Source organism: Neltuma alba, unplaced genomic scaffold (genome assembly GCF_004799145.2).
Source record: "Neltuma alba isolate B1F8T4 unplaced genomic scaffold, ASM479914v2 tig00013076_pilon, whole genome shotgun sequence".
Taxonomy (NCBI): Eukaryota; Viridiplantae; Streptophyta; class Magnoliopsida; order Fabales; family Fabaceae; genus Neltuma; species Neltuma alba.
In genome coordinates this window covers 38,357-59,622 of record NW_021637409.1, presented here as the reverse complement: position 1 = coordinate 59,622, position 21,266 = coordinate 38,357, and the positions used below count along the sequence as shown (strand labels likewise).

The 21,266-nt window shown below is 36.7% G+C and overlaps 2 protein-coding genes across 11 annotated transcripts; one reads left to right on the top strand and one right to left on the bottom strand.

The window, feature by feature from the left end:
- Window positions 1-4,052: 4,052 nt before the first annotated feature.
- Window positions 4,053-7,019, top strand: LOC114734108 (dof zinc finger protein DOF3.1-like). Of its 2 annotated transcripts, none has more exons than XM_028921622.1 (2): window positions 4,053-4,067; window positions 5,454-7,019. In XM_028921622.1, exon 2 carries the CDS (start codon window positions 5,478-5,480, stop codon window positions 6,276-6,278), a length of 801 nt encoding a protein of 266 aa, XP_028777455.1. In that variant the 5' UTR covers window positions 4,053-4,067; window positions 5,454-5,477; the 3' UTR covers window positions 6,279-7,019. The 2 variants fall into 2 exon arrangements, with proteins under 2 accessions (XP_028777455.1, XP_028777454.1); XM_028921621.1 differs by lacking the exon at window positions 4,053-4,067 and adding an exon at window positions 5,037-5,275.
- A 4,858-nt stretch (window positions 7,020-11,877) lies between these two features.
- LOC114734109 (dof zinc finger protein DOF4.4-like) lies at window positions 11,878-14,951 on the bottom strand. Of its 9 annotated transcripts, none has more exons than XM_028921629.1 (4): window positions 14,014-14,951; window positions 13,158-13,933; window positions 12,883-12,924; window positions 11,878-12,234 (listed from the first exon to the last, which is right to left on the bottom strand). In XM_028921629.1, the coding sequence occupies exons 2-3, from the start codon at window positions 13,912-13,914 to the stop codon at window positions 12,902-12,904; spliced, it is 780 nt and encodes a 259-aa protein (XP_028777462.1). In that variant the 5' UTR covers window positions 13,915-13,933; window positions 14,014-14,951; the 3' UTR covers window positions 11,878-12,234; window positions 12,883-12,901. The 9 variants fall into 9 exon arrangements, with proteins under 9 accessions (XP_028777462.1, XP_028777464.1, XP_028777461.1 ...); XM_028921631.1 differs by having other exon boundaries at window positions 12,883-12,921; XM_028921628.1 differs by lacking the exon at window positions 11,878-12,234 and having other exon boundaries at window positions 12,767-12,924.
- Window positions 14,952-21,266: the final 6,315 nt, after the last annotated feature.

Here is a 21,266-nt window from a genome sequence, read left to right as displayed (position 1 = left end):
ATTATATAAAATTGTTGTGGGAGGCTACCTGATATCATACAGTTTGGGGTGGGGGTGGGGGGGGGGGGATTCTATTCAACTGTTATTCTTTCATTGGAATAGCAAACCAGACAAACACCATTCCCATCACTATCCTTATCAAATGATTTGACAGGTTGTTTTCCTTATTACATAAGTTGGCACCTGACTCTCAAGTCAATCCCTACTGCTTGCTATGTCTGCACTAAAAACCAGAAATTATGTGAGACAGTTTCACTGAGAATCTCTTGGATTCTCTCGTGTTAACTATCATGGAATAGCTCTATATTGACTCTTTTCAGTCACCATCAACATAATTAACAGAACATGGCCATAATTATTCTATTCAGCCACTTGCAATGTTTGAATAAATGAATACCTTATGGATGTATGCAAAGAAAGTGGAAGCTTTGGATGTAGTACTGACAAGAAGAGGATTTTCTCCACACTAAAACTAAACAAGTGCAGAGAAAAATAGTGATAAATGTTCTGATAAGCCCTACCAATCCCTTCTTTCTTTCTCTCCCCATCTAAATTTCAGGTGTATCTGAAAAGAAACTAAGTTCATACCAGTCTAATCGTGCCAACACCCCCATATTCATACCCAGTCCCTTGCTAGCATTGACATGAAGCAAGAGAAAGAAAGTTACACTATTTGAGAGGCTGGATAATTATCCTGGGTTGAGGTAGGCTAAAGGTAATTCAGCATGACTAAGTTTTGGAAGCATGAGTGTCACTGTGCAAAATCTGACACTTCACTGATGCTTGTTTTAATTGGTTGTGACAATCAAAGGATTTTAATTGCAAATAACAACGAACAGAATCAGATTATCAGCTTCTGGTTGCTTCAGTGGTATTACCATACCATATGTGCCGTTGGGCATTTTGTGATCTAGAACTTCTAGTTTAGTCAATATTTCATCATAATTGATTTGGCTTTGTAATTTTAATTATTTTCAGCAGATATGCATAATCTCTGTGGCGAATCCTCGATTTGGCTTATGGAACATCAAGTATAGTCCTGGAAATTTCAGCCCGATTTTCCAAAAACAAAATTCTATAGTCAATACTCAATAATTCAACACCAGGACAGTTTTTGCTTCAAATCAGTCCATTCGGTCTCATCATCTCAATTTCCTTCTTTGGCCGGTTCCTTAGCCATTGTGGCCCAATGCTAAGCTTACATGTGTGAGGATTATCCAGTGCAGTGGGGAAATTGTCAGTTGAGCTAAATAACAAAGATATATTCCATCTAATAGTAGACGTAATTAAGAAAATAGCTAAACCACAAAACCTGATTGATTGAGGGTAATTAAATACTGTTTTAGATATGTGTGCTTATTACACTCTATCAAGACTTTTGGATTTTCTATGGAACCTTGTTGCTCAAGGGTTGTGGACCTACCTCGATTCAGTTTCCTTGAAAATCCCAATCAGGGTCCATAGTCAGCTCAATGTTTAAAAATATTCATCATACTCTCTGATTGATTATTGCTTTCCAGCCACACATCGTGCTCATGCTCTGCAGCCACTGTGCAAAGATGGACAACAAGAAGACTACAAATGAAGGGAATGTGAGTAAGCAAATCAATATAAAATAAGCACAATTATGAAAGCATCATCATCATTCAGAATTTATGGATCTTAAATCACATTATAAAAAGAAAAACTGAATTTCATATTAATTTGCACATATGAGCTGTAGCTTGTGAGACTAACACAGACGCTTCTTGCCGCCACCACGTTTCCTTCTCTTTTTTATCATTTCCTTAACTTAGTATAATAGTATACCAATTATTTTTAGTGTCATTGTCAAGCTGGAAGAATCACAAACTAAATTGATTCCTGCCACTAGATAAATAATCTTGAGATCTATATCACCTCTGGACTCCCCCTCTACCCTCTTTCACATTCCAAGGAAAAAAGGAGGAGATTGAATTATAGTTCTTAGGGCATATTGGTATTAAAATACTGTAGAATAATCCCTCCACAACATTCTCAAGTCCCACAGTATTGAAAATTTTGAAAATTCCATAGACAAGAGTCCAAACCACAAGTGACTTAATATTTATGATAGATTCGGTATTAAAAGACCGTGTATGACTAGTTCCTTACTGGAGTTTTCTATGCTTACTGCTTGCTGCCTATGGTCCTAACCCCAGGTATGACTTGTCACTGTTGTTGCTACCTGTCCACTATGATCCAGTGGTCCATTTTTATATTGCCATGTGGCTCAGGCACATAAAATAAGGATACAAAAAGATAAGCCAATTTGATAATTTTCACTAATAAACTATCTTAATTTGAAAATCAAACCCGTGGAACAAGGTTCCTAACCCCTGTCATGTTATGATGGTGATCTGAAAGCAACACACATATATAAAACATGCCTCAGAATATTCTGCATAAACTTAAAACAAGACCAAGATGAGAAACAGTAATGGGTGTAACTTGTAATTTACAAACTCTCTACCCTTTTTGTTGTCGATCATTATTGGCAGCTATATTGGATAAGATCAAGACTTTCGTGGTTCACAGATAATGTTTTCTCAAGGAAACAGGAGTGATCATTCCATTTATACTGAAGTCATAGTGAATTACCTACTTTAACCTTTGAAGGTATTCAAAGCAATCATATGGTCTATGAATTATCTGACATTTAATTAAAACCGACCAAAGTTGTCAATGCGTTAAATAATGGTTATGAGAAGCACAGCTCAGAATCATCTTTTGGAACCGTCAATATTGCCAATTATGTCATCATGAACCAAAGCATGTGTTCCCCTCTCGTGGTCTAATATTTTTGGACTATAAGACAGCCATCACCGTCCCTGCATAAGTACAGGAGGTACGCGATGTATAAGTCCACCATATGGAATATATTGTGTCCGCAAAAATCCATTCACGTTCTTTTGGACAAATCATCAAACATTTAGCATTCATTCCCACATAAAAAAATGGTGCACAGTGATAATTATGAAATGAAGAACAGTGACTTGAGCACCCTTATACAGAACCATCATCACCATTATGGAAAGGAAATAGTCAGATTTATCCTTGTTCCTGAAAAGCAAGTGACAGATAATTAGGACTTCAGAGTCATTTCCTTCTGCAAACACATGGGTGTTTACAGCTGTGGCCATAATCAAAGTTAAATGAATTATCTAATGGAGAGTGAGATCTTTGTCTGCTCACTGTTTATGATTTGGATTTCTTGGTGGTCCCCCAAGCTTCAACCCCCCCCCTCTCTCTCTCTCTCTGTTTGTGTGTGATTTACAGGCTTCCCTTTAGGCTTTAACGTGCACGTTGGGTTTCTTTCATGCTTGCCAAACTGGAATTTCTTGTTCGGTGGACCGTGGTGGTGGGGTCCTGAGTGGCTGGGTGTGGGTTGTTGGCCCCATCACCACCTCCCACCCACCTGCGTCACTAAATTAACCCATGTCACTCCCTAGGTAGACTCACTTCCTCCATACTCTCTCTTGCTTGTTTCCTGTAACAAACACATCGGTATTACCACTCAAACCCCAAGAAATTTTGTGATAAGGCAGAGTAAAATGACCCATAACGTTCACTCGATCAGGTGGGTTTAACTTCGTTTTCACAGACATTAAGCTGTAGCTTAAATAATGACCCATAATGACTAAATCAGTGAAGATAATAGTAAAAGAAGCCAAACCCACTTCACTTTATTCACCCGCCTAGTACAAAAAAATAGTAGTGAATTGTTTAGTGTTGCGTCCTAATGACTGTAATATTATAATCAGACGAATTCAATTATCAAGGTTGAAAACAGAGAAACAGGTCTGAACTTGAGAATAATGATGGGGAAGTAAGGCGGAGGAGGAGATCCCTTGGGAGTCTACAAAATCCAATTGTTCCCTTATCTCTGCTTTGCTTTACTCTTCTTTTATTCTTTTTTCCTTAGAAGCTGAGCTGCCCACCACATGGTTCTGCAACCTCAGGACTCTCGCTCTTAACCTTCTGATACCCCGTTAACGGTTTATTGTGTTTGATGACGAGAAAAGTACATCAACAACGAAATTCTCTAGGTAAGCATCCCATATGAGGTGAGAGTAAGTAAAGCACAAAACTTTTCACCGTCAAAGTTTTATCTTCTTCTGGATAGGCATCACTTATTAGATCCCATGACGCTCATCAACAAGAGAGTAGGCACCACTTGAGAAAATTGCTTGCGGTCCAGGCCTGTATATCCAGATCGTCAAACGAATCCTCGATTTTGTCCTTGGGATCAAAATCAAGGCTCACACTCAAACGCCACTTGTTGTGCCAACATTAACACTGAATGGAAAACGAAAAAGAAGAGCAATAAATATGAAAGGACAGGAAATAACCTGGTCAATATTATGACCTACATCCACAAGCAAGAAAAGCCATTTGTTTATAGATAGACTATTCAGCCCTGAATTATCCAACCATAAGATACAAATAAATTATATCATTAGCAGCGTCTCCCCCTTTTATTGATTTACTACTCAACCAAAGTGGAAAAGGTGTTAACTTCCATATTGTTCAAATTCCTGCAAATCTCTACGTTACATGGTGCTTTTTGTCCCCTTAGTTTGGAACTTCCAGCTCGCCATGCAAGATTTTCTTTTTCTTGCTTAATTTACTAATTATGTGCTTCGCTCATTACCCACAAATGTTTGATCAAATATTCAGACCGTTAAAAACACTAGACTGATTAAAAATCATGGAAGTGAGATTTGCCCTGTAGAATGCATTATTTTGGGTACTTCTGAATGCATCTCTCTCTCTCTCTCTCTCTCTCTCTCTCTCTGCGTGCCAAGAGTGTTACGTAGTGTTGGGAGCGGGGCTAATAGTCTCCTCACAAATCAAGGTTTCTCTTTTCTTTCTTGAACCACTCAAGATTCACCTCCCATTCTGCTTTACCTCCCTGTCCTCTTCTTGGATTTCGAATGTCTGTCTTATATTCCTTCCCATTATTCTAACCCCCATTATCATAAAATACTAATCCTAATTCGGTTTTAGACCAGACCCATCACGTGAAACTATGCATCTGATTGCTTACATAATTAAATATATGTTCGTCTTATAATGTTAAGTCGCTACCGTCCTCCATTATCTCTCCCTCATCGTTTCCTCCATTCGTCCACAATTCACTCACGCCATTCCAAATCCTCGCTCTATTTTCTTTGTCTGTTTACTATCTGTTTCAATGTTGGGTAACTGTGAGAAAATGGTGGTCATCCCCCCGACGAATAACGAATGGCCACAGGTTCATGTCTCCCTCCCCCCCCCCTCTCTCTCTCGTATGTCAGTCTCAATTATTACACAAATACACGACCACCTCAGTTTTGTTGCTTAGCGTTTGGAAACGAATATCTGTGCACAACATTCTTCTTATTTTACCCCACAACGCCACCGTCAACCTTTTTCTCTTTTCTTGTTTTCAGACAGGCGATCAAAAGATCTCGTCGATGGGTTCCGGTGGGATGACGACAATGGAGCAACCTTCAGGTCAGGAGCTTCAGCAGCAGCAACAATCTCTCAATTGTCCTCGTTGTGATTCAACCAACACTAAGTTCTGCTACTACAACAACTACAGCTTGTCTCAGCCAAGGCACTTCTGCAAATCTTGCAAGCGATATTGGACCAGAGGAGGCACTCTGAGAAATGTTCCTGTAGGAGGTGGGTGCAGGAAGAACAAGCGCGTGAAGCGCCAAACACCTTCTGCTTCTGATCAAACTCCTTCTTCTTCGTCTTCTTCTTCTCCTACTGCTGCTAATTCAAACCCTCCTTCTCAACCCCACATCGATAATCATGTCAATCCTCTGTTTTATGGGTTGCCTCGTAACTCTAATTCTGATATGAATCTTCCATTTCCAAGGTTCAATTCTGGGTACGATCATCTTCAGCCTCATCTGAATGCCCTGGGATTGGGATTTTCCTCTGCGTACACTTTAAACGATTCACTTTTTTCGAATTACAATTCCGTCTTTGGTAATTCGATCTTCGGTAGTTCTTCAACTGCCATATCCTCCCTCCTAAGCCCTAGTACTAATCTGCAGCAACAGAAGTTCATCAATGGAGGTGTGAAGGATGATGTTCTAGGCACCTGCACTTTCCAGGGCTTAGACCCACTAGAAGAGGTGAAAGTCGAAGAAGAAAGACCCAACCAGATCACTGAGCATGGGAGCTTGTTCGATTACTACTCACCTTATTATTGGAATGATCAGACAAATAATGTTGGTCCTTCAGTCGCTTCTATGATCGAGTAAAAACAGCAATCTCTCGGTCTCTTTCTCTCTCTCTCCCCCCTCGTTTCAGTTAGTCATGCTTCGGTCCTTTTCTTTATAGCCCTATCTGCTAATTAGGTCTCTTTTGTTCAATACACTACTTTTCTCTTTTGGGTCAAAAAGGGGTTGGGTGAAAGATGGAGAAATATACATATATGTGTAGCTAAAGATAAGAGGAGTTTTGGATCGGAGCGATCATGTCAGCTGCAAATAGTACTCACGCTTCAGCCTATTGTTTTATGCGTCAAAGGTTTGAGAACACTGATTACATTGCTCTGAGAGGAACCTCGGATCCTCTTCTCTCTCATCGTTAGAGTATTCCCCATGGAGAGATATCGATCGAAAGTGGAACATCCTTCTTTTTGGTGCAACTTCTTCTCCATAGTTGATCAGTAGGCTGGTCTTTGCAATGTACATATGTACGTCTTTCATGTAAGAGACTTGTCTTTTGCTTCTTTACTTTCTTATGTATTGTGATTAAACTAGGTCGGGGTGGGGGATTTATATGAGTAACTGCATCTAATATTTGTTCCATTTTTGTGTTCTTTTTAAGGTTTGATTTAGCCTAGCTAGCTAGGTGGGTGGACTTAGATATATATTGGGTTTAATTGTGTAGAAGAGAGGGAGATCGATCAGATTGTTCACTTTTATTTGGGTTTGCTCAACTTCTGCTGTTCTTCATCGTTCAATAATTCCAAGAATTAATCTTGGGTTCTTTCGAAAGAGTTGAAGTTGATTGATTGTAATTAATTTCTATGCAAAAGTGCTATAATAATTCAGGCATCCATGAGCAGGACAATGGATCTGTGGCTCACCTTCGGTATCTGGAAACCAGAAACCAAGTGGGAAAAATAGCGTTCGCAGTTAGACTACTGTGCATACATGCATTATTGTACTATAGATTCCACACAGCTAAATCCGCTTTCCTTCGAAGAAATTTCCAATTTTCCATTGTGTGCGTAGCGTACATAGCCCTCCACTTTACTGTTTTGGCTTCCAATTTTCAAACCTTTCACAATGCGGATAATTTTCTACACGCGTCATGCGTACGCTGGCTGTTCCTTCACGCTTGACCTTTTCTACTTGTTTTTGAGTACTAAGCTCTAACATCTCTCTCCTCCATTTGATCATCATTTGCCAAACTTGAGCTCTTTTTTTCTCGCTAAGCCTCCTAATTATAAACAACTATTCTCTCACATCAAGATACTTCTTAAGATAGTTTAGGACACTTCAATTGGAGTAATACTATCTCCCTCCTGGGTCTTATAATTAAGTATAAGAGTTTATTTGACTTTTATCTTGATCCTAAATATAAGATACCAATTTACTCTGTCTCTCATATTTATACATCTTTTTTTAAGGTAGTCCTTGTAATAATAGTTGTTGTAGCCAGTACATTTTGATTAGCAGGGATATTTTAAAAAAACAATCTATTTATTATAAATAACTAATTTAATTAATTTTTTTAATCTATTAAAATTAGTTAACTAACTTTTATATTAAAGACATAATCTAGTTTTAGTTTTTGGTAAATCCTACGTAACTCCTTTGATAATGTCCTTTTTTTTTTTTTGGTACAGTCGTAATACTATTTATGGTAGTGGTCGCCTCGGGGTGAGCACACACCAAGATTCAAGAGCCTAGGGCTAGTAGCTTAGACTATATAATGCGGTACTCTTTTGCATCAGTTCGCCATTAATTAGGTACGTCGTAAAGTTTTTTTTTTTTTTTTTGAGCTTGGTCGTAAAGTTAATTATATTGCATGGTTTATGAAGTGCAATATCAAATAGTAACGGTGAAATGTACGTCGTATATATTTTAGCTCTTTGCTACATTGATGGAGACCTTCGAAATAATCTCAAATTAAGGTGGGCTTTATAGCAAGAAGTTTTAATCTGACAAAGAACTTGATCGATATATAAAAACCAATCCATATATAAATTTACTCAAAGCACGTAACATACACTAAGTTTGATTATATTGATACTCGTGACCATAATTTGATCCATCCTTTTATATATTTATATAGGTCAAATTGCTTAGAATATTTGTGAATTTTAGGTCTTGTACGTGAAACAATCTCATGATGCCCAACAGTTAACAAATAATACTCCCTCAAGTATACCATATATATATACACACACTGCACACATCTCTGCTTACAATTTGCATGGATATAATAATGATACGTGTAATTAATAATGCAGATAGATCTTTTTGTTAACCCTCTACCTACATTTTAAGTCCTCAGAGAGAGAATTCGAGTTCATGGGGATATAACTTGTTTGATATGAGTGATTCGTGGCTTTTTATCTATCTCTTGTCGATTGATGAACTGCACGTATGGTCACGAGATGAAGTTTTATAGCCCTTATGAAAATGGCGTTTGATATAGTGGCAACAATCAAGGAAACAAGCGACTGTACTGAGAACTGTACAACAATTATATATCAGAAAACAAGGAAGGAGCAGGGAGGCTCCAAATTCCTAAACCTTAGTCGTAGGTGGGGCAGAAATTTGAGGTGCCATCGTTTTCTCTTGCTGGCCTGGCCTCCACGCCCCCAGCACAAAAAAATCAACCAATTTTGGTTTCTTTTCACATCTCAATCCAGTAGTATGCCATGATGCGTTTTAAAATATATAACCTAAATGCATTTTACATTAGAAAATGTGCGCTAAACCTCGTATGCCCTTTATGCCAAGAGAAAAGTGAAACGATTGAGCACTTCACTTCTCCTCTACAAATGGGTTAAGCCCATATGGTTTGGTTGTCCATTCATCATCTTCAGACTCCATGAAGGCACATTTGTCAAAATGATTTTCCTGAAAAAAATTATAAAAACCTCACGCTCCCAAATTTGGTATTCACTTGCTGAGCTGACACCCTTGTACAAAAAAGAGATACTTTTAACTAATACATAATAAGAGGGAAGTGATGCCCAGAAAAAGTGGGGAAAAGGAAGCCGAACTTTGAAACGCTATTCATTTGTTTCTTATCCAAAGAAGGCACGCCTAAACGCCAAACGGGCAGTTTTGAGAAAGCGGGCCGGTTTGACCGGTTTATGCGGGTCCAGATCTAACTCCTTCCTTTGTTTTGAGGCACCGGCCTGACCTACAAAACTTTAATTTTCAATTATCCATTTGCATAGGTTACTGTCAAAAGCCTTATTCTACTTGTAACCTCAAATATTCCGTTGATTTAAAGGGAGAGAAAAAAAAAGGTTTAGGTCGCTAGGTTGGGAGGTTTCTTTCTTTCTATTATTTTTTTATTCACATAAAACTTCGTTGTTTGCAGATGCCTCATTCCTCAAGTAGTCAAGTGCCTTGCTATGATATGCCCAACAAACCAATTTCAGGGTGGTGGCTTCTTAAGCCTACCAAATTCCCATAACGAAATTAATATTAATAATTACTATCTCATGTCCTCGTTATAAGATTATAAATAAAGGTCTCATAATTAAGGAACCGTGTAGATACAGTGTTATGTTAAGAGAAGCTTCCACAAAAGCCGTCCCCATTCGTGATAGTCAAAGGGTACGGTGACAGGTGGCTCCAAACACCCGACTATTAATTGAATGTGTCCGTCCATAGTTCGTCCTAAACTCACGATCTTAATTTAATTTCATCAGCTGAGGTGTGAAGAGGGACAATTTCCTTCACCCTCAAGAAATCCATCCGTTGTGCGTTTTGTAAAGGCTAGATTTGTGGGATAAGGGGGTTAAAAAGTAAAATTAAAAGGCGTGGCTAGAAATGGAATTGCACGCCATAATAGCCACGTGGGGGAACGTGAATGGTGTTCTGGCATGACAGGAATCATTGTACTGTAGAACCAATAGAAGCTCGCCAATTCAGAGGCTTTTTAACCGACACAAAGCGGATGGGCCGACGAAATTACCGAAAGGTCCAGCCAACCAGAGATAACAATAATGATCAAGATCAGCATCCCGTGGCAGCAAAAACAAATGGAGTCCACGAAACATTGTCCCTGTACCAATTATGACTTAACCCAACCAAGAGACTGGTCTCGAAGTACTGGTCATAAGTGTCCCCTCCTTTGGTGGGCCCACCACTGGGGTCCATCATCATGCTGAAGTTTTCTTCTTTCTGAATACTTATAAAACCTGCTTTGGCTGAGCCATAGAAATGAAAAAGCAGAGCGTGGGAGTCGCAGAGACATCAAATCACGTTGCGTTAGAATGTGGCGGGAAAGCCAGACACTGGATTCTTCCGCCATTGCATGTGTCGCTCCCAGCTTTACCCAGAAACGTTAGCCCGCCCAGCTTTAGCTTTATTTATATTATAATATAATGATGTACTTGCCCGGTTTTGAGATCCTCTAACTAAATAATCAACATGCATGGGATCCACCCCTCCCCTTTTTATACCAAACTTCACTCGTATTTCCAACCCCGCAATGATTCTGCCATCGTCTTTGATTGATATCACTTGAGCTATACTTCAATTTAAAATACAAGGACAAAGGATTTTTCGAAAGAATATATAGCTTCAATCCTTTTACAGTAGACCATATTTCACTAAAGATATGTACGCGTTTCTGTGTATTGGGAAAGAAAACGCAAGAAATTGAAGGAGCAGGCATGTGTTTAGTGTGTGACTTATCTACACAAATCATTTAGTTTGTAGTTTTACGGTGTAGTACGGTTTACGTTACAAAATAAATTTTATTTTAAATATCATACGTAAAATTGTGAATTGCATTTAATAAACTTACAATGCAATGACATGAATTTCTTTCATAAGTAAAAAGTCATCGATTTAATTTTATAACTCGTAGCATCAAACTATTCTTCTTAAATTGAAAAATGAAATCAGGTCAAAAAAACTTGGAAAAAGAAAAATTGAAGACGAAGACGGGATGTAATGGAGAGTGAGGAGAAGAGAATGGACGTTATCAGTTATGTGGGGCCCACCTGTTGGTCTGATTTATTCTACCTTTGTTTCGCCCTCATATCTTTCTTTGGCACACCAAAGATTTTCTCCACTTCCTAGGATATGCATCCCCCAACTCCCATGCTTCCTTTTCCCTAGGAAACGCAAATCATTCCTCTTACTTTCAAAAACAAAGACATTGATGACAATTTATAAATAATATATCGTGTTTTATTAATTTCCACCCCTTTCCTTCACATTCCATTCATCTCTCTCTATTTTAATCAAGGGGAGAGAAGGGTAAACTTTCCCAAAAAAGAAAAATGCTTCATTTGTAATCTAAAATGCCTTACGTAACAGACCATACAATGCTTTTAGACCCTATCTTTTATCCGTGTAGGACCAGCAGGGTATAAATTATCATAATTTTTTTTTTGTTATGCATTAATTTCTTCCAAATAGAGATTTTATACTACCAATTAGGTGCACATTGTTGCTTACGGATTTGGGATTTGGTCACGTATGCATCCAAACTAGAGGATCCTTCGTTAGAAGGACGAGAGGAACAGAACAGAAGCCTTATATTTATCTTGCGTCCAATCCACTGCAGAAAACCCATGGAAGCCACATGTTCCACTTGATTTTGATTTGGCAAATCATAAAGTAATTTTCCCATGCACATGCTCACCACTCAGCCCTCAAAAGATTGACATTAATTTATACATACATGCACTGTGAATCACGTCATAACATAGACCAAAACGAACCAGTTCTTTCTTTTTCGTTTGCCAATATATCTAGTGATGCACCCCACCCCACATGCACGCTATGGAAACATCTTTTCCAACTTTTTCTTCTCTGGAGATCACATCACCTTCCATTTTGTGCATGCATTTAGTATGAATCCCCTTAATTGTCGTTCTTCATGATCAATTCTAACCCCCTTCTTTTCACTCTCCAACCAAACCACATTGCCGTTTTCTTCGTACAAAAAAATTTGAGTAAGTTGAATCCAGAAAATCACCAAAGCCAGACAGGTTTTTATAGGCTGAAAAAAGTTACCAAAATATTTATAAATCATCTACTAACAAGATTCACATACCAGTAACAAGATTCAAACTCACGATTTTAAAAATTAAAAGTTACGGGACTTTATTAACTAGACCAACTATCACATCTATGGTTTGCTTCCACCAGAATACTGCTATTATCTCATTCACTGCCATCCTATGTTCATGCCTCTATTAAATTCTTCTTGATCACAACAATAACCTCCCAAAACTTTATATTTTTCCTGTATTTAATATAAAACCTAATTGTTAAGTTAGTTTTTACCCTAAATACAACACATATTTTTTATATTTATCAATTTTTCTTAAATTATTCTATAGATACTCTTTTAGCCATAATTAACTAGAAAAAAAAGAATATTAAAAAAATAATTATGATACTTTAAAAAAAACATGTAATGTTTTTTTATAATTAACTAACTTACTTATCTTCTTTAATCTAATCAACTTAGTTAAACAAGTTTTATATTAAGATCAGAGGAGTATTTCAATCAAGCAGTAAGTACAAAATAACCCAAATCGCAAATCCTGTGTTCTACTTTATGTCATATTATTATGAGATAAAAATGATGCGCCTTCTAATTCCCCGTTCACACATTGAATACCCACATCACAAAATTCTGTACCTGTGCAGCGTATTCCCAGTCAACCAGAAAAGAAGCACCCTGCTAATGAACAACCCATACTAGTGAGACCACAAAGAAACTAGACTGATAAAACAGAAAAGGAAAAGAAAAAAAAAAAAAAAAGGCAAGTCAGCTATAATATCTCAGATTATGCCTTCCTATCTCTGGATGCTGAGAGTGCAGTAATTTTTCCTCAGTACGAGATGATCATGGGGGAGGGTCATAGTGGGGAAGATCAGGCCACTGGTGATTTGGGATCAAAGAAAATGACCCACCAACAGTATCATTATGATTCTGAGAATTTCCACTGGCGGAAGCGGTACTCATGGTAGTGCTCCACAGAGAGGCATCAGATCCCCTATGGTTGATGTTATTGATGAAGCTTTCAGTCCAATCATGGTGAGTCGAAGCAGAACCGCTATTGGCCGTAGTTGATTGAATCAAAACTTGGTCTGCTTCATACAGTCTCTCTTCCTCCTTGTGTCTGATAACACCCATCTGATAAAATGGTAGCGGCGGACGGATTGACGAGTCCAGAGAAGGAGCACCGAACCCAGAAAGTAGACTCAAATTAGGACAAGGACCCATCTGATTGAACGGCTGTGATGGATTCAAGGATTGAATCGCTGCCAGAGACGACAAATACCCACCATCACCACAGGCACCGTCTTGATAAAAGGGGCCGATTGATGGAACCGCCGCGGTAGTAGCCACAGAAGCAGGACTCGCGGCGGAAGGGTCCTTCATTACCTCCGCCTCTCGCGGTGGTTGCGACAACGACGGGGCAGAACTAGTGTCGGTGGAAGACGAAGAAGAAGCCGAGCCTTTGCTTCGCTTGGGCTTGCGACAGCCACCGCCGACGCGGACGTTCCTCAAGGTTCCGCCTTGGGTCCAGTACCTTCGACATGCCTTGCAAAAATAACGAGGCTGCGAGAGGCTATAGTTGTTGTAGTAGCAGAACTTGGTGTTGAGAGAATCACACCGAGGGCACTTCTGGGGTTGCTGAGGCTGAGGCTGAGGCTTGCCGTTCATTTCTCCTCCTCCTTTCTTGCTGTTACATATACAGAGATACAATCAATATATATATATAAATAAATAGCAGATACAGTATCTCTCAGTCTGATTGCGAACCCTGTTTTGCTTAGGAGTGAAGCCTGAAGAGAATAATATGTAATGTGAATGTATGTTTCTTGTAGGGATGGCTGGTTCTGTAATTATATAGGGAGAAAACGACTGGGGCGTGGTCTGTGGCTGGAACGCGCATGCAGGGTGTATCTGAGTTAAAAGTGCTGTGCAAGAAGCTCTACGTGTCTGTGTAATGTCTAAGAGAATCCATATCCATATTAAAGCCAAAACCACGGGCGATCATTACCTTGTCCAGCTTTTCCCACCAACCTACAATCGACAAAACCAACTTCTCTCAAATTATTAAAACAGGAAAAAGAGAGTGTGTGTGTGTGAGAGAGAGAGAAATCAGAGAATATGTTCACAAATCGTGGCTTGACGTGTATACAAGCATTCATACGAAAGGGAAAGAGAAAAGAGAGATCCAATCACCTGTCCGAAATATTTACGGATTTCTCTGAAGCGGGGTTAAGAGGTGGTGGAGCTAGCTAGAAGGAGATGGTGGGCGAAACTTGTAAGCCTGCCATCCTCAAAAATTTGGGAGCGATGATGGAGGGTTGGGGTGGGACGTGGATAAACGTACAGGAAGGACTGGGTTGAAGGGTCAGTGATGTCGCAGGTATTATCATGAAGAACTGCAACTGGTCAGGATTTCAGGTACGAAAAAGCAGGCAGACGACGGCACGGCAGAATCGGCACCTGAAAGTTCAGAGGCGATATATCTCCATCAGAGAGACGGTGAGAGAAGAAAACCAGAAGTAATAGTAAAAGAAGAAAGGGCTTCTGTAGATGAAGGACCACCCTGAGGCCTGAGCGGAGGCGACACAGTAGAAGGCGGTGATGGTGAATGAAATGGACAATTCTATTTTCTGTCTCTCTCTCTCTCTCCCCCTCTCCCTCCCTTTTATTCCGTCAATTTCACTACAGTTTCTTCAGTGCTCCATTAAACTTTCTGACATCAGTCTGTATGGGATAGCTCCTGCGCCAATTTTTTCACCTACGCTACCGCTATATTTTCATGCGACATTTACTTCCAGTGGCCCTGAGTTTGTTTTTCCAAAAACCTATAAAATATTCTTCACGTCTTAATTTATTTACTATCCAATTTCTTATTTCGCGCTCTTTGTTTTTTAAACCGAAATATTAACTCGTTCTCTACAAAATTATAGAAATACCAAATATTGGGACAAAATACTTAAAAATGAGCCCCGAAATATTTACGAACTAGTACCAGTGTCTGAAAGTTTTTTCAACTGTTACCTGTTTAAAAAGTTTTGTTTTATAATATTTCTGTCTTACACCATTATTTTTTGTTAAGTGTGATTATTAAATATACCGGTTAAACAATATAATTTAACAGTTAAGATATTTTTGTAATGAAAATAAATTTTTAAGATATATACAAACAAAAACAAAAAAAAAGTCTTGTAGGTACTAGATGCTTTCTCTCTAAATATATTTAATCACCTTATTGCAGTTTATATTTATTCGTTGATTGATGTTGATATTGATACTTCACAGAAGTTTTTTTTTATTTTTGCAGTCCAATATTCCACAAAAGTTGAACTCGTGATTTTTACAATTATATGTGGCTTTTCTTGCATGCTTGGGAAAAAGGTGGATGTTTGCCTTGCCGTCTCCATCGCCTAGAGAATTGCTATCGACTCCATGAAGATTATAATAATATGGATAAAAATTTGGTGAGGAGCTATAGTTAATGTTGAGTGTGATTAAGGAAGAAAACAATAGCATTCACGTTGATTTTGATTGGATCTTCAAGTTTTGTACGTATTGTGTTTTGACTTCATGTATTTGACGTATATGTCATTTAATTTTAATACTCGGCCATCAAGAAATCCTAATTATAAATATTTTGGCTGTTTTGGGGTGATTAGATAAGTTAATCTGACCTGTATATGATTAGGGTAGTGATTATGGAGAATTAATATGGGTTAAATCAAATAGAATCCAGTAACTTCGAGTAGTTCTATTGGGAGAGCCGGGAAAAGAAAATAAAACAAATTAACAAAACCCGTATTCATCTAATTACCAACTTTAGGTTTGTTCTGAACATCCTTACACGGGATTTTTTTTTTTTCAGCACAGATGTCAATTATTAAGGTGTGAGTGGGTGAATTAGAATAAACCGTGGAACTTCTTCTCTTAAATCGTGATTATTTATTTATTATTAAGATTTTTTTTTTGCAATTGTAGCACATATATATACATACACACACGATAGAAATATTGTTCCCATCATAACTTCAGCCAAATGATTCATATGCTTGTTTGGATTAAAGTTGGGGAAAAATAACCTGTTTGGATAATATATTATTAAAAAGTAAGTTTTAAAAATTTTAAATATAAAAAAAATCAAAATAAAGCTAAAAACTTTGGTTTACTTTCCGTTTGACTTTTGGTTCAAAGGTTTGTTTAAAAATAACATTTCAAACATATGTTGAGTTAAAGTGACTCCTTTCAATTAAAAAAACAGTCAGTTCAGCATCACATAACAAAGTGTCATATAAGCTCGCACTAAAGAACGTGTTCGGCTTCCTTAACTGTAATAAATGTGACGCTCTTATGGCTGGTCAAAAAAAAAAATGCGATGCTCTTACGTAACATTAAATGGTACTCGTATGGCTGGTGAAAAAAAAAAAAAACTCGTATGAGTTTATCAGTTAAATAAATTAATTTAAAAATAATAAACATAATAAATAATACTCCTCTAGTCCTTAATATAGGACCCAATTCTTGAGTTAGTTTTGATCCTAAATATAAGACCCTTTCTTATATTTATCAATTTTTTCTAAATTACCCCTATGAATACTCCTTCAACCATAATCAAGTAAAAAAGGGAGAGGGAGTATTAAGAAAGATGATTATGGTGTTTTAGGAAAAATGTGTCACTTTTCTTATAATTACCTAACTTACCTAACTTCCTTAATCTAATCAAATTAGTTAAATGGGTCTTATATTAAGGACCGGAGGAGTACTACTTTTGGTTATTAATATAAAAATTAGTTAACTAATTTGAATAAATTAAAAAAATTAGTTGAGTTAGTTATTTGTAATAAATATATATCATCTTTTTAAAAATATCTTTACTAATCAGGTGTATTGATCATAACTACTATTATTATAATGATTATTTTAAAAAAATAGATAAATATAAAATATAAAATAAAATATAAAATAAAACAAAAATTAAATAAACTTTTATATTAAGAATGGAAATGGCAAAGCCAAGTTCTTCACTAGCTGATATATCTAGAAGCAGAAGAGCCCTGTATCCTCATATTGAGGTTGGCCGTCCGGGTTCTTGGTGAGGTCTCCTTTATGGTTCTGCTGCTTGTGTCTAATCAATAGGCATTAGCTAAACACGTGTTCAAGCCGTTTTCGGCAAGGAATATCCTCCATAATGACCTCCATTTTTCATATACAAAAGATGAGTTTATGCTTCTTCTTTTTTTAAATTATTATTCTCACATGAAAAATACTAATTAAAAATAAATAGTTTTAAACAGGGAGAATCTAAAAAAATTTAAATTTTAAAATTTTAAATCAATCTTATTTATTATTTTTTAATAACGATTAACAATATTTAAAAAACAGATAATAATATATTTTTCTAATCATTCCTAATTTGAGATTTTAAAATTTAAAAAAAAAATTAAACTTTTTTTAAAATAATATCATGTTGGGTTTATTTTGTCATATAATTTATACCACAGAATGAATTTTATATTTATAACCGGAGATAATAATGTATAACACCGCATAAACACGTCAACAAACACGTTCATTTCAAAAACAAAACAAAAAAGAGCTAAAACGTCAAAGAAAAAGTCCAACCATTGCTATCACTTGGGGCATTAGGCTCCATAATGAACTAGTACTCAACTATTTGAGAAGGACATGAGGAACACTTCAAGAACACGATTTTTCTTTTTGTCGGTTTACAAAAACAAGATAATATAGAAAAATATAGAAATATAAAAAGTCATCTGGGGCTTAGGGTATTTAATAGGATTCAAAATAAATCAAACTATTCGTGGATGCAACGTACGATGTTTTCTATGTGGTATACGTATACTGATTTGTACTTTAGTCCTAAATATAAAATTTATTTTTTTTAATATAACTTGTACTATAAAATAGGTTTTATATTTAAAATTGTAAGAGTAATTAATAATTTATTTTTTTTTGGGGCCATTCATATTTTTTTCATATAATTTTTAAATCAATCACATCACAAAAATAAAAAAGACGTTATTATGAATAAAGAGTTAGTGAGTAATGAGTTAGAATTGATCTGACGTACAAAATCTTAATTTAGTTTATGTCATGTATTTTGTCACTTCTGAATCAGAAAACTCTTGACATTTGTATACTATTTTCAATTTTTAATATGAAAACTAATTAATTAATTTGAGTAGATTAAGAAAACTAGTTAAGTTTGTTATTTATAATAAATAGATGTTGTCTTTCTAAAAATATTCTTACTAATCAAGTGTATTGGTTAGAATTATTATTACTACGCTACAAGAACCATTTTAGAAAAATTAGATAAATATAAGATATAATAAATTAAGATCTTATAGCTAAAACTAAAATGAAAATTAAATAAATTCTTGCATTAAATACCAAAATAATATATGAAATACTGTTAACACTAGGCTCATGAATTTGGTCAAAGTTAATTTCAAAGACACGACCAGAATGACGGGAGAAGGCGTGGGCCCCCCGCGGGGTGACGCTGTGAGGAATTGCAAGATACAAGCGACAACTGCTCCCATGACAATAAAACCAACTTCCTCAACCGCTCCTGCTTCATCTTATGCTTCATGCCCCTTTCCTGCTTAACTGCCCTACTCTCTCTGTCCTTTTTCTTTTTTTTTTTTTTTGAAATACAAATATTTTGCTGATATTTAAATTTAAAGCAGGCCATCATTTAATGCTTCGAGCAATCTCTCTCCCCCGCAGGCCCATTAATAGAGGCTCAGCCTCTTTACCTTTCAGGGCCCAACAGAAGCCCATATGTGCCATCCTCCCTCAAGTGAAGTCCCCTCACCTCCTGCTGCCGCCATCGTAGAATTATTGTGCGCCCTATCTCTCCCGACCTCTCATTCTAAAGTAAACTAATAAAAAAAGGGGAATCCAATCCAAGGGCACTCGACAACCCCTGAATTGCTCGCGACATCTTCCTTCCGCTGCTGCAGAGTTAATGGTCATCAAAACTGGGCTGCGTTTTATGCAATCCAGCTTGCCGATTATCTGCGTGTTTGGCATCACTTATATTATAAGCGCGTTTTATGATAGCTACTTGTAAGTTATTTCAAAAAATCGATCTCACTAGGAAAGCCAAATGGAGTTGTTGTGTTGAAGCGGTGATTTTGACCTTTATTTGATTCAATTGCTTGCGTATATTCAAGCGCTTTCTCTGTCAATTAGTTCCGTGTCAGTTTTGTATAGTTGTGAGTCCTTGAAATCTTGCGATTTTTCCTCGCCCTGAGCCCCTGAGTGTATCTTTCCACGCACAAATTAATGGAGTCTTTGCTTTTGAAGCTTCGCGTTAGAATTCTGCATGATCGACAAATACTCTTCTGGTCTTACTTAGGAATTAGTCTCGGTACTAATCAAAACTAGGCTCAAATCTATATAATTCATATCTCATTGTCCTGATTTAATTTCTTTTTTGTTTTTATTTGTTCAAAATAGTTATTCTAATATGTATAAAATTTAAAATAAAGATAATCTCTTAATTATCATTTTTTCAAAAAATATATTTTTCTATTTAAAAATAATTAATTAATTATTTTAAATTTGGACCATTCAAACCAGATATAGACAATTCGGATCTAATGAGCATCCTAGGTGATGAGCACTTAAATTGGAAACTCTTATTTATAAGTCACTTCCATGTTTCACAAAGAAAATCATAAATTTTATTAACTCTCATTTAAAATTTAATAACTTTATAACTTTAACCTTATTTAATATATATTATACCTCATATAAACAAAGCCAATATAATAATAAATAGAGGATAAAACTGTATAATCCATACAAAAAATTTCTTTTAATGTCTTATAAATATGATCAAAAAATGTCTTTTCTTTCTGTTCTATGAATAGAACCAGAGGAGTATTCCGCTTCAGTACATGGTGTCATTATTTGAGACTCCCTAATTCTATGCTCCTTTCTCGCCTGTGCTCTATACATACATGTCAATCTCTCCCTCACACTTCTCACAGTTCCAAACCATCACACACGTCTCTTTTCATACCGTCGGTCTCAATAATTAAGGATCAAGCTTGCCAAGGTAAACCCCGTGCACTAATTAGTCGTGTTTATTTATATGATCCTAATGTTGCCCTTTGAAGTTTTTGCTTGCCATGATCATTCTCTGGAATAGACATGTCTTGTTGATTCTTCGTTCTTGTGTCTGATATGCTTATACAAGTTGTCTACTGTAATTTAAACTCTCTGCGTTGCCCAGAACTGATGAAAAATTACATTATAATATAGGCGGGCGCCTTTGATACACTAAATATATACATGACCATCAAAGCTCAAACGTCATGGTTCCGGCACACAGTTTCCCTCACATTCTAAAGATTAAAAACATCTTATAAATTTAATGTTTGATAAGTGTGGGGGCAAGCAAGTGTGCAGACGATCCATCTCAAAGATGATTTTTCTTTCTTTCTTTTTTTTCAATCGAAAAGTCATTCGCATGCAAATCATTGATTACGAAACATCATGGGCTCTTTGGCGCGGCGCAAAGCCAGCGAGGTCTCTTCTTCAAGAGTGGGAAGAATGCCGTTAACTTCATCAACTCTCCAAGGAGTGGGGAAATATATTCACTGTGTTATGAATGGAGGAAAGGTATTTGAGAGAGATGAACCATTTACCCTCCACGTGTTTGACAATTTGTGGCAACGAGCACTGAAATAATGGTCTCTGAAAAATTGAAAATATAACCATCGTCGTCCTTAAACCTTTACGTTAGAGAGTCTTGCATGTGTTTGACAACGATGAGCAGCGTTGAAAACATCTCTAAAAATATAATCACCATCTTTAATTTAAAGCTTTACGCTAGAGTCTTGCATCATGTTAGACAGTACAACTGTTATAGTATCACTGTAGCTAGATGGCATCATTATTTAGGCTTGTCTAATTTAATGTTGCTCTGCAACCCCCTTGTATGTCAAGCTCTTCTAAAGACTTGTCCTAGTTTTATTCCACTTGAAGTA

Bases quoted from the DNA above. Each gene is read 5' to 3' on its own strand.
- LOC114734108 (XM_028921621.1), top strand. From the start codon at position 5,216: ATGTTGGGTAACTGTGAGAAAATGGTGGTCATCCCCCCGACGAATAAC. The intron at 5,276-5,453 runs GTTCATGTCTCC...TCTTGTTTTCAG, and splicing joins CGAATAACGAATGGCCACAG to ACAGGCGATCAAAAGATCTC.
- LOC114734109 (XM_028921623.1), bottom strand. From the start codon at position 13,914: ATGAACGGCAAGCCTCAGCCTCAGCCTCAGCAACCCCAGAAGTGCCCT.